Source organism: Perca flavescens, chromosome 21 (genome assembly GCF_004354835.1).
Source record: "Perca flavescens isolate YP-PL-M2 chromosome 21, PFLA_1.0, whole genome shotgun sequence".
Classification (NCBI taxonomy): Eukaryota; Metazoa; Chordata; class Actinopteri; order Perciformes; family Percidae; genus Perca; species Perca flavescens.
The window spans coordinates 3,774,445-3,787,833 of NC_041351.1; the positions used below are offsets into that span (position 1 = coordinate 3,774,445).

General features: G+C 40.8%; 1 protein-coding gene across 4 annotated transcripts in view; it reads left to right on the forward strand.

Moving 5' to 3' along the window:
• Nucleotides 1–13,389, forward strand: part of baiap2b (BAR/IMD domain containing adaptor protein 2b) — a 97,939-nt gene that overhangs the window by 51,038 nt on the left and 33,512 nt on the right. For all 4 annotated transcript variants that reach the window (XM_028567576.1, XM_028567578.1, XM_028567575.1 and 1 more), the window contains 3 exons: nucleotides 6,532–6,593; nucleotides 9,086–9,157; nucleotides 10,878–11,015. In XM_028567576.1, coding sequence (XP_028423377.1) covers nucleotides 6,532–6,593; nucleotides 9,086–9,157; nucleotides 10,878–11,015 — 272 coding nt within the window. The remainder of the gene's footprint in view (nucleotides 1–6,531; nucleotides 6,594–9,085; nucleotides 9,158–10,877; nucleotides 11,016–13,389) is intronic.

The window sequence follows — 13,389 nt, forward strand, 5'->3', positions numbered from 1 at the left end:
CTTGTTTTTAGGCGCTTACCTAATTTCTCCCCACGTGTGCCGTAAACCTCTGAATCTGAGACTTAACGATGGATCTTGTGAGTATTAGACAACAATGCCGTGCCTGTTTTTCTTTGCTTAATTGGGTTGAGAATTTAGTTTGCCAGATGAAATGGTCATGCACTCCATTCAAATCCTGCATTTGGTTTCCATTTGTAGGCACTGGCGTGACGAATCCCAAGACTAAGTGGACAGACAATATTTGTGTCCAGCTTGCGGTTGTAGGGGTGCATCACTATCTATTTCGGGAGTCTGTCGTTGGCAGAAGCAACATTTTTTGTAGCTTTTAATTGATCCGGACCCATGCAAGCTGAGTGCAGACAACAGTGTGCTTTACTCCCCTCTGAGCCTCAGTTGTTGTGATCAGCTCTGATTATCCGTAAGCAGCTTAGCTCTAGCGGGTAGAAGTCACAATTTCACAATGGAAGTTGAAGAGGTTTTTCGGATTAGATGGGTGCAATGAAACAAGAACATCCAGGAATTTGGGGCTCTTCCAGATGATGACAAAGTTATTTGCTCAGGACGTACTGATGCAGACCTGCACCCTGAGGGCCCTATTTTAACCATCTAAGTGCACGACGTGAAGCGCAGCTGCGTTTAGGGCGTGTCCAAATCTACTTTTGCTAGTTTAACGGCCGAAAAGAGGGTCCGTTCACCAGGCGCATGGTTCTAAAGGGTTGTACTTAGTGTCTTCATTAATTCATAGGTGTGTTTTGGGCGTAACATGCAATAAACCAATCAGAGATCATCTCCCATTCCCTTTAAAAGCCAGGCGCGTTTGGACCTTGGCGCATTGCTATTATGATGGCGGATTTGCATTGTAATATTTTTTGCATGTGTGTGTGCTGCTGTGCGTCCCTGTGTGTGTAACAAGCTTAGTGTGTGTGCGCTGTGCACGAGCTTAGGATCATTTTACTAATGCTAAGTTAAAATAACAATGATATGCTGCGTTATTGACTTTAGACCAGGTTTTTGTTGGTCAATGGCGCAATCACTTCCCGCTGGCTCAAGATAGCAATACGCCCAGAATGCACCTGAACACACCCACCCTATAAGATGAGCACGCCCATGGGTGCACTTGCTATTTATACGACGCGGGCGCTGAACGGGAAATTGACAACTACGTCGGTCTTAAAGTAGCAAAGACATTTGCGTCGGGCTTTGTGCTGCGCTGCGCCGGGTTCAACATAGGGCACCTAAAGGTAATTTGTCTTGGACACCTACAGCATATGCTGTTTAGGAGATACAACGCAACAGAACCTACTAGCTGTTTACAGAGATTTTATGAACAAATCAAACAAAGTTAAGTTGAGGCCAAAAATAGGATTTTGAAAAGTAAAAATCCCTTAATCCACAATGGGAAGTGTTTTCCTTGCTTTAAATGTTTGAATTTTGTCAAACATGTGAATATTTGCATTTTACAGCGTACAACATTTAAGAAATACAAAATCAGATTTTATTTGGATATAGTATGCTAATATTTAGTGAGAAATGAGAAAATACTCAAATGAAAATAACATTAACAAAAACCCTATGACTAACCCATGCCTAAGCACCCTGATAATCTGTTATTTTCTGTAAACTAATATCCTATGGATTCACCCTCTCTTTAATGTGTTTTTGTAAAGTTCAGTTATCTGATTCCCTCTGGCTGAGATCAAGTTGCCGTAGCGGTAGCTGTTTATTAATGGATTGGATGGAGTGTGTGTTGGGTGCCCACCAAGAATCAAAGGACACTTTGGAAAGTATACGCCGGTGCATTTATCTGCCTCGCTGCTCCTAATGCCCTGTCCTGCGGCAGTCAAACACTTCGACAGTGTTATAACTGCCACTGCATTTTCATAAGCAGATGGGTGGAGGACGGGGGGGGCGGCTGTAAAGTGGGATGGTGTTGTGTTAAAGTGCTCATATTATCCTCATTTTCAGGTTCATAATTGTATTTAGAGGTTGTACCAGAATAGGTTTACATGGTTTAATTTTCAACAAACACCATATTTGTGTTGTACTGCACATTGCTGCAGCTCCTCTTTTCACCCTGTGTGTTGAGCTCTCTGTTTTAGCTACAGAGTGAGACATCTCACTTCTGTTCCATCTTTGTTGGGAGTCGCACATGCTCAGTACCTAGGTAAGGACTACTAGCCAGTCAGAAGCAGAGTATGAGGGCCTGCCATACTAGCAGCTAGGCAAGCATTATAACGTGTCTTGTCTCTGAAGTAAAGGCTGGACTACAATAGAGCTGTTTGGAGCAGTTTGTGAACGGTGTTTTCTGTTGGAGATGGTAAGTCCCTTTGGGGGGGGACTTTGGGCTTTTTCACTTTGTCAAACAATTACATGCATAAAAAAAGATATATAACACAATAAAAGAAAGGGAAAAAGCCAAAAAGCATAATATGAGCACTTTAAACTTGAAAAGAATTTGTGTTTCTTTGTTGTGTGTGCACGGGTCAAAAAACGTTTCCTACCTAGTTTCCGCCATTTTGAAAAACTATAATGGCTGAAAGGGACATAAAGCACTAGCCTAGCTGTTTAGCTAATCCACAACGCATTTTCGTTCAGAGTCAGCGTCAGGTGACTGAAACCAGCTGAAACTGAGAAGGAGATCAGTGAGAGCCGCTCGTCACTGCCATGGCAAATGTAAAGCCTGCACTGCACTTTAGTTCATAACGGAGGTTCAGATTCATGCCGAGCCACAGGAGAAGGAATCCTCGTCGCTAAAAAAAAGCGAAAATTGGAAGTCATGTTGTCATAGCTTCTTAGTACATAACGGCTACCGTAGTTGCAACACGCATTTGAAAAAGCGAGGCGCTAGAGAGCACTATTCGTTTGAAAGTGAAATCAAATTCCACCGCTAGATGGGAGAAATTCCTACACAGAGTACCCTTAAGTTAATATACACCTATTTCCATCCCACATCCTATTCCAACTTTCCTAAATCCATTCTACTTCAACCGAGTCTCGTCTGCATGACCGCAGCACTTCCGTTAAGCCCGTTAATCCTGTTGAGACGGTCCGCTCTCGCCATGTGTCCCCTCGGACTGTCCACAGGTCGGCCAGCACCCGCACGCCTCACGTTCGGCGTTCCTTCGGCGTCAGCGCTGCTTCTAACGTACATTATCTGATGTCAGCACACATTATGCAGGCGGCAGATGAGTGTCGTTAATGCATATTAATGGGCTCATTTAGGAGAAATTGGCTCTCAGCGCTCCGTGCAGCTGTATAATCTTTTACTGTGGGCATTTTCACAACTGCACCGAGGCCCTGTTTGCTAATTACTATATTTATTCTGGATGTAGTGGTTGAAATATACATCAATATGACGTCCTGATGTTGGTAAATATGCAATAATTAACTGCAGAAGATGTTTTATAAGATGTCTTTATGTATAATTAACCTGTATTCTCTTGAATCAAGTGTTGTGTTTTTATATGTTATTAATACAATTATCAGCTTTGACGATAGTTTTAGATTACCTTTATTTACTATTGCTGTCATCTTTGATGGTAAAGTTGCTTGTTCAAATATGAAATATCTTACCTCAGTACTAGAGCATGGATTTTTAAGGGAGATACCAATATTTGAGAATTTATGATGATGACTTGACCAGTATTTAAGGGACATAAAAGTGTAACTTCAACAAACATGTTTTAAAGTTTTTGTTGTGAAAGAATCTTGACAAAGTTGTGTCCTGTGTATTTTACAGCGTCGGTTCTCTCTGGAGGACAACATTTAAATGACTTCAAACATATTTTTTGGTTACTTATCAGCTGACGTATACATCGATGTATTGGTCCAACTCTACTATGTTACATATCTTTGTCACAGCTTTTTAACAACCAAGTTTGAAGTTCTTTGTTTGAAATGTTTTGTGTAAAAAGATTTTTAAAAAGTCCATTTTAGGGCTGAGCGATTTTGGGGAAAAAATTTGATTGCGATTTTTCTGCCAGATATTGCGATTACGATTCAATTTGCGATTTAGCAAATGTTCAATCATAGAAATGGATAGATATAGGAAGGCCACTGGACTGTTTGCCGTCATTTGATTGGTACACAACAAAATGGTGATTTGTTGTTAGTTGTCACAGTAACAATACCAAGGGGGTAAGCGAGCATCCGGAAAGTGTACCTCCTATGGGGAGATTCTGAGGCTAACAAGCCATCACCTTCCGCTAGCATCCCATTGACTCCCATTCATTTTGGCAACACTTTGACAGTGAATAACTTTACATCTGAAGCGTTTAAAGACTCTATTTGTCCGTTGTTTATTTCTAAAGAAACACAACAATGTATAAAAGGCTCCATTACCTTGTATCTTACGTTATGGCTCCGTAGCAGACGTTTTTATAAAAATAGGCTAACTAATTGTGTCAAAACCACGAGACTTACTGTCGCACAGTAGAGGAATTACCGTATAGTACAGGAAAAGCTCGCAGGAAATCGGGGGGACGTGGAGGCATACAGTCAAGGGAGAAACCCGTAGAGAGTCCATGAAAGCATCGGAACAAAATATTTCAGCAACGTTTTGCTACTGCTCCTACGCTTATGGACAGCTCCTACTCACGCTCTCCGTCTCTGCAAGATTAGCGATGATTGAGATTTCTCTCGGCACAGCTACCAGAAGACTTCCAGCTTTCAGACAGGTTGCTCACGTCACATCTCATTCGTCAAGCTCAGTTTGAGGCTGAGCGGTACGCTCAGCCATCACCGGAAAAGTTGCTTCTAATTGACTTAACTGGTCACGTCGAAGTCAATGGCGTTGCTGTGTCCATTTTGTTTACTGTCTATGGACAATAGGCGTCAATGGGGCCGTAAACTGTGTATACGGACTGCAAACAAGCGGAGGGTCTGACTAACTGCCTGTCTATGTGTCGTTCTGTGTGAAAACCTGTCCTGTGTCTCATTTTTCTTGGGGTAGTTTGATCTGTCTCTGTCTCTCCAGGTCTCTATCCCTCTGTTCTTTGCTCAAACTAGATCTTTTTGTTCCTTTTTTTTTTACAATGCATTGCATATTCAGAGGAGGCAGCATGTAGGTATCTTAAAACGACACGCACCTCCCTGGCTGCATGAATCATCCTTAACTTTCTTATCTTTTTTGTTTCATCTTTTTACTTTTTTTTTTTTTAGCTTTAAACTTTTTTTGGGGTTTTGCTTTTTGGTGTTTTGTCCCCTGTTATGCTTTAGTACAACACATACAGTATGTCTTGATGTAAATATATACTTGATTCATAAAGATGTTATGCTGTTCCTGTGTGTTTATTAGCAGCAGGGTTGGGCATCGTTCTGATTTCGGATTCCGATTCTTCCCTTAGATTCCGGTTCTTATTGATTCTCGATTGCAATTCTTTGAGGGTCAAACGGGTCACATGCCGGTTTCACAGATGAGAAGAAGATTTTAATAAAGTCACACTTCAGAGCGCCGCTTACTGCGCTCCGCAGCTCCAACACGACAAACGCCTGGAAGAACTTTGGCCGCCACGGAAACCAAAAGTTGCACGTGTTAAATTTTGGGACCGCTGACGAGATTCGAAACTATTCCAATAAAGAAACTATTCCAATGCAAATCCTAATTTTTGATACAATTGTAAGTAGGGATACATCAAATCCAGATTTTTGGGGTTCGGCTTATACCGAATTCACTGGTTAAGATTCTGCTGAATCCAAAACCGAATCCAGAATCCTACTCCCATCCTCCGTCCATTAACACAGTAAACCCATTAATGAAGTAAACCGCGTTGCACAACTCGTATTCTTTTGGATGTTTCGTACCAAATGTTGTAACAGTGGCCATGTTGTGTATAGTTTAGGGTCCTCGCCACCACCAGACAAATCAGCATTGCAAATTGAACATGCTGGACTTGAATGTCCTTCTTTTGACTGAAAGTACTGCCAAACAACAACTTTTTCTGCTCGCCATTTCCATTTTCACTTTGTCACAGCCTACTGCATTGAACGCTCCACCTACGCTCCACCTTCCCGTGATCAACGTTGACCAGCGTAGTGCGCCTAGTGCAAGCGTAGGGTTCGTCAGAAACCGAACCCCGTCAAAATGCCCAATATTCAGCCAAATCCCGGATTCTAAATTGGAACCGGTTCTCGATGCCCAATCCTAATTAGCAGTGGTGTTGTAAGCATTTGGTAACATGGAGAACCCTCGGCTTCACTATTTAAAATATTGATTAGCTCTTGTGATTTTTCATTTTTCTGTCTGTGCTGCATTTTTCTTTTTTAATCTTGTCACCTTTTTAAATGAGTTTGGTCCGCTTCGTCAGTATCACGACAGATGTTTCATCTTGTCCATTGCCTTGCCCCCCCCCCCCCCGACACCCTACCCCTGTCTCTCATCTGTTCTGTGTGGCTGCATGGTCTTTTGTTGCACGATGTATGTAGCTCTCACAGACATTGGAAAGATTTGATATCACTTTCTCTCTTTTCTCTCTCTCCCCTCCCTTTTTGTTGTCATCATCTTTCTTTCTTTTCTTTGTCTTCTCTCTGCAGGGGAGGTGCTCTTTCAGATGGCTGAAGTGCACAGACAGATCCAGATCCAGCTTGAAGAGATGGTGAGCATGTGGTGACGGCGGTGGTGTTGCTAAAATCAGCACTTCTTAAGCCGCCGGTTGGACATCAAACAGCTTGCGGGCTTTTCGCTTTGAGAGTTTTCACATTACAACATATCTTTTAATATTTAATACTCGGCAAGACGCACTCTTACATTCACACATAGACGCATGCTCTCACTAGGGATCGACCGATACTGAAAAACATTCAACTCTTCAAACTCCAACACAAAGCTGTGTTTAAATAAGCAATTATTTAATAAATGAGAAACTTTCAACATAATAGCCAGTAACAGAGTCAGATAGTGTTGTGGGCGGGACATTAAAGACCGTTCTCTGAGATCTGTTTTCATGCTAATCGAATGTGACCAGTTTTAGCGCAAACCGCTAATTAGCTTATAGCGCTAGTTAGCGGAGGGTAAAGTAAAAAGAAATCTCTATTTCTACACCACTAACAAGGCTCAAAATAGCACCACACTTCCATGGTAGCATAATGAGGGTCCCTACATGTAAACCGAAGCATTGAGAACTTTGTAAGTGTACAGACAGTTTATCAAAAAGATAGATTATAAAGACAGTACCGTTCTTGTATATAGACGGGCGCCATCTTGGGAAAACAGTCACGACCGGTCGAACGCCGAACGCTTTATTTTCATGACTATTTACATTGTAGATTCTCACTGAAGGCATCAAAATTATGAATGAACACATATGGAATTATGTACTTAACAAAAAAGTATGAATAACTGTCTTATATTTTAGATTCTTCAAAGTAGCCACCCTTTGCTTTTTTTGATAACTCTGCAAACCCTTGGTGTTCTCTCAATGAGCTTCATGAGGTAGTCACCTGAAATGGTTTTACCTTCACAGGTGTGCTTTGTCAGGGTTAATTAGTGGAATTATTTCCCTTATTAATAAAAAAAAAAGCAAGGGTGGCTACTTTGAAGAATCTAAAATATAAGACATGTTTTCAGTTATTTCACACTTTTTTGTTAAGTACATAATTCCATATGTGTTCATTCATAGTTTTGATGCCTTCAGTGAGAATCTACAATGTAAATAGTCATGAAAATAAAAAAGAAACGCATTGAATGAGAAGGTGTGTCCAAACTTTTGGCCTGTACTGTATGTTACTGGTTACTGGTTGCACGGCGTTCGTCGTTTGTCGTTATAAGCTAATTAGCGGTTTGCGCTAAAACTGGTCACATTCGATTAGCATGAAAACATATCCCAGAGAACGGTCGACTCTGTACACATGTTAGTAACCACTAGGTTCATTTTGCGCCAGAATTGTCCTTTAAGTCAGACTCAGTGGTGAGTGAAACTGAAGCAGAGGGACAGACACAGAGCTGTAGCCGAGCCAAAGTAGAACACTTTTTAAATTTATTAAATTTAACGGTTATCAGGCAAATAAAACGCTGATACAGATCATCTGAAAACTGCCATAAAATGGCTCCAATAATCTATAGCTCTTGTTGTACTTGAGTAGCTTTTAATATATTTTCTGAAGGCAGCAGCTTCACTTAATTATGGTTTGTTTACTGATATTCTAATATGTAAATTGCAGCAATCGGTTCCCCAAAAAGATTTTTATTTGAATCTTCCAAAGAGTAAAGTGGCCAAAGGTGGAAACATTAGGGAATGTTCAGTCAACCGAGAGAAGAAGTGAGGAGCCTTCTCTCTTTAATTGTAATGCAAAGTATGTTTTAAAGAGTGTTTTTATACATTTTACCATCTCATCCTTTTGCGTTTATGGATGTCAAGGGTCAAAGGCAATTAATATTTACAGCAGTATCATTTTCAAATTGGGCTCGGGGCAGATGCTTATCTCTTATCCAGAGACAGATTTAAGAGTGGATGCCATAGTGACGTTGATCAGAAATATTCTAACTTTTGTAACACAGTTCAAACCTCTCCCTTCACTGAGAGCCATGAAACCAGTTTGTCTCCATACAGTATCTAAGTAATCAACTCAAGGCTGTGGAGTTCCTGCTTTCACAGCAAGTATCCTGCTGATAGTAGTTAAAGAAAATACGTCTCCCAACATGGATGATAAGAGACAGACAAAGATGGTGAGAGGTCAATAAATGCGACAAGAAATGAGTTTTTGCTGTTATATTTCAAAAGAAAGGGTGTTCTATGGGTCTAAAAAAAATATGTTGTCATATGTAGTGTGTTTCTTTGGCAAAATACTGTAGACCTAACTTACACATACAGAGGCACACATACTATACATGCAGAGAGACATACAAATTGACATTGGCATGCATTTAAATGCCAGACATCCTCCCATAATCCTTTGGGTGGGACATTTCCGATAGCAAAACAAATACATCCCTTCAAGTCATTCTTGCACCACAGCACAGCAACGTCACATTCCTTTTTGAAAACAATCTGTTGTGGTTGTGTGCACATACTGTAACTGCTTGAGGTTTAGTTAATTTAGTGTTTGTCGCGTTGTTTTTGAGGTTTTTGTGTTCCTGTGTGTCTTACAGCTGAAGTCTTTCCACAACGAGCTGCTCACAGAGCTGGAGAAGAAGGTCGAGTTGGATGCACGCTACCTGAACGTGAGATTCCCTTTTTTGATGAAGTTATATTCCATTTTTATTTCCATTTCAACTTTGTTTATAGTATCAAATCATAACCAGAGTTATCTCGAGACACTTTACACATAGAGTAGGTCTAGACCACACTCTATAATTTTCAAAGCCCCAACAATTCCAGTAATTCCCTCAAGAGCAAGCATTAGAGGTGGCTGTAGCGACAGTGGCGAGGAAAAACTCCCTTTTAGGAAGAAACCTCGGCAGACCCAGACTCTTGGTAGGCGGTGTCTGACGAGGCCGGTTGGGGGTATGATGAACAGTGGCAAAAATAGTCATAATAAAGATAATGGAACAGTGACTAGAAATAGTACTTGTAGTAGTTCATGTCATAGTAGGGCACAGGGTGTAGCGTGGCACAGCAGAGCATGGGTTGACACAGCCGGACACTGCAGGAAATCGCAGGGTGTAGCAGGGTGTAGCAGGTCCACAGCGACAGCTGCACCCAAGACCCAGGTCTTGGTGCCACCCTAATCCAATGCAATATTCTGGGCGAAGAAGAAACATAAGGACTCCGGGGAGTAAAGTCCCCAGAGCTAGGTTAGTAACAAGCATTTCTGGGACAAGGATGCACACAAAAGGAAACAAATGAAAAGAGAGATCAGAGAGCAGCTCATTGTGTCATAGGAAGGAAGGAACTTCCCTGGCAGTCTAGAATTATAATAGCATAACTAAGAGAGGCAGGTTAAAGAGAGGTGAAAGAAGACCTACAAACTTTAGAGAAGGCACCAAAAATGTCCAAAAAGTGCCCAAAACATTGAAAAAGTCACACAAACGTTGGGGAAAAGCCATAAAAATGTTGAAAAAAACTTTGAAAAAAGCCAACTTAAACAACAAAAGGTTTGGTGGACGGGAAGACAGCACAAGGGTTAACTCTGCTCCATGTGAGTTAGGCTCTCTCCGAGGAGTGAAGTTACGGGTAATACAGTATGAGCCATGTTCTCGTAAAATCATTCAACTCTCTCCCTAATTTCCCGTCTGCTTTCATCCGAACCACTGCAGCAAGTTACATAAATCACTCCCCACTCTGCTCTGGGAATCATGACTCATTCTGTGAAAATGAGGAGTTTTGCGAGAAAATAAAAAAAATAGACAAATCAATTTATGGTGATCAGAAGTTTGGAATCGGCCCCAGAAACATTTCGTCATTTGAGACAGGGGATGTACCTGCACGATGAATGTCATTCTGATTATTACTGTCAAAACTTCTGTTGTATAACATGCAAATCAGCTACAGAGCCACTCAATGACCTCATGTCTTACATTACAAGCTGTCTGTCAGAGACTGTACATTGTACATACACAAACGGCACGCGTACACTCCAGCCGCTGTGATCACACACTGAAAAACCGGGAATAGAAAATGGATCTCAATTTAACAAACCTTCAATAACTGATGTGTTTTTGGTTTGGAGCCAGCGGAAAACAAATGTGAAGTGTGCTACATTTTGGTGGGCATTTGAAAACAGATTAAAAATGAGGATGAGAGAAAAAAACGTCATCATAATCACAAAGTACCATCCTCCTTCAGTTCTCCAGTCCCCATCCTGCACCAATCCAGGGTATAAAACAGAAGGTGACCGCTTGTCAGGGCAGCTTGCAATGAATGCACGTCATTGTCAAAAATCATCTGTGGACGCTGACACATGCGAGCACTGCCCTGCTGACTTTGTGCTGCCCCCCTCAGGCTGCACTGAAGAAGTACCAGACGGAGCACAAGAGCAAAGGGGAGAGTTTGGAGAAGTGCCAGGCAGAGCTGAAAAAACTGCGCAGGAAGAGCCAGGGCAGCAAGCACCCGTCCAAGTACGGAGACAAGGAGATGCAGGTCAGTCAGTGTGTGTGTGTGTGTGTGTCTGTGTGTGTGTCTGTGTGTGTGTGTCTGTGTTCATGAAAGTGAATATGTCCTTAGATGTCTGTAGGAGGCTGAAGTGTGATGTTTTGAATAATGCAGACTACAGTTCCTGGTGCTTCTATGGCTCACTGAAGAATATAACACAAGTCTTAGCTCTGTGGCTCATAGACCATCCTCATGGCCAGCTGGAAGACCTCTGTATAAAAAAACACATGAACACTTTGAGGCCTTAAAAGTGAATTCAATGCTGAAGCTTCTTAAAGCTGCATTCTATCCAATTTCCAGCAGGGGGTGACTCTACCGACTCCAAAAAGAAGTCTGTTTCTATAGAAGTCTATGAGAAAATGAGCCTACTTCTCATTTGATTTATTACCTAAGTAAACATTTTTTTTAGCTTATGGACTCAGTCACTAGTTTTCTTCAATACAGTATAATGTTCATTTTGTAAATTATGGTCACATTAATTTTAAAATGGATGACAAAGCAGGGGATGCTTTAGGCTGTTACTACACACAACCTGTAAATCAGGACAGAGGCTTAGCGATGCTAACCGTGCCGCTGTGGACATTAAAATAGACTTGAACTTGTTTTTTGGCTGTTGTCCATGTTTTCGTCTCCAACTTTGACCCCCTCACTGTGTGTTTTCACTTCAGCAAATTTAATTGGAACATTTGGTCGACTGAAAATGTCTTGTTCAGCGTCTTGCCAACCAGGCTAGCTAGCTACCGCTAACGTTAGCTGGTAACTTAAGGGAAAGTCCGCCGTTTTTCAAACAAGCTCTGTGTACTGCTGTACATACAGATAAATGGCACCACTGCCCGGAGGTCTACGTTTACCTGCCAGTAAATCTGCACTGGATGACTCGCATTGTTGAAAATCGGCAACTTTCCCTCTTTTAGCGCTTAGCTTAGCGCCATTAAAACCATACACAACACTGGCCTGGCCGCGTCATCCTTCCCAGCTCCTCCCTTTTGTCCAAATATGGTCACTACTGGCTCAAAAATACCAAGATGGCTACGGCCAAATGCAAACTCCTGGCTTCAAAACGGCAATCCGCACACCAATGCTACGGCCATTATTTTTTACAGGTTTCTAATCATTCACTTTATTTTTTATTTTCGGCAAAGTCAGAACACAGACTTTTAGTGAACTCTAGGCCTGTAACAATTATTACAAAATTGTTTTTACATAATCACAGTTTCTTTGTTTAACCGCATTTTGTTAGTTTTTTATTGTGTCAAATTGTACTATACATTTTTTTTTATTGAATTGGAATTCATTCAAAACTTTTTATGTTTCTAAAAGTAATAAATAAATGTTTTTTTTTTTATTTGACTGAAAGAGATCATTAATATCATTAATCGCAATTATTTCTGAGCCAATTAATTGTACAGCAAAATTTAGACCATCGATGCTACGGCCATTATTTTTACAGTCTATTCTCATTGTTCACTTATTTCTTATTTCAGCAAAGTCAGAACAGATGCTTTTAGTGAACACACGCTGATTTTTCGGTGTGGCACATACTCCGCTCCTCTCCCTCCTCCTGAGGGGATTTGAGCTTCAGTGCGCCTGGTAATCCGTGACGTGCTGATGAGATGGGACGTGCTGAGCTGAATGGGGACAGGCAGCGTGGGTGCCCGTCTGCAAGGCTCTTCACAGCGGAGTTTACCACTCAAACTCACTGTGGGCTGAACAGCAAAAACAATCCCACAGATTTAGTTTAAGAAGTTGAGAAAAAAAAAAAAAAAAAAAAAAAAAACAGCTGACGTTTTTCATTCCGTGGCTCTCATCAAGGTCAACACTTGCCAGTGTTGGGCAAGTTACTTCCAAAATGTAATACATTATAGATTACTAGTTACTGTCATTTGAGAGTAATTAGTTATATTACAATATTACTGTCTCTGAATTGTAATGCGTTACACTACTTTTGCATTACTTTTGAGTTACTTTCACCAAAATAAAAGCAGAAGTTTGACTTGGCAGCTAGCTTGTGAATTTCACCACTGGATCAATAAAGTCTCATCTTTATCCACTTTAATACATCACAGATTATTCATAATATTTTGTATAATTAATATGAATATGCAAAGTAACTAAAGCTATAAAAAATAGATAAGTAAAACGTACCGAGGCAAGTAGGAGAAAATGAAAATACTCAATTAAAAGTACCATACAGTTGTATTGAAGTACGGCATTGTTGTAAAATGTTTGTTTAAAGCACTTGAATAAGACTTCATGTTGTTTAGTTTAAAACAGTCTAAAGGAAATTGTCAATTATAGTGTGATTAAAACTCACTAGTTACATTATTTACAGTAATTGACATACAGCTGATATGTGAAAAGG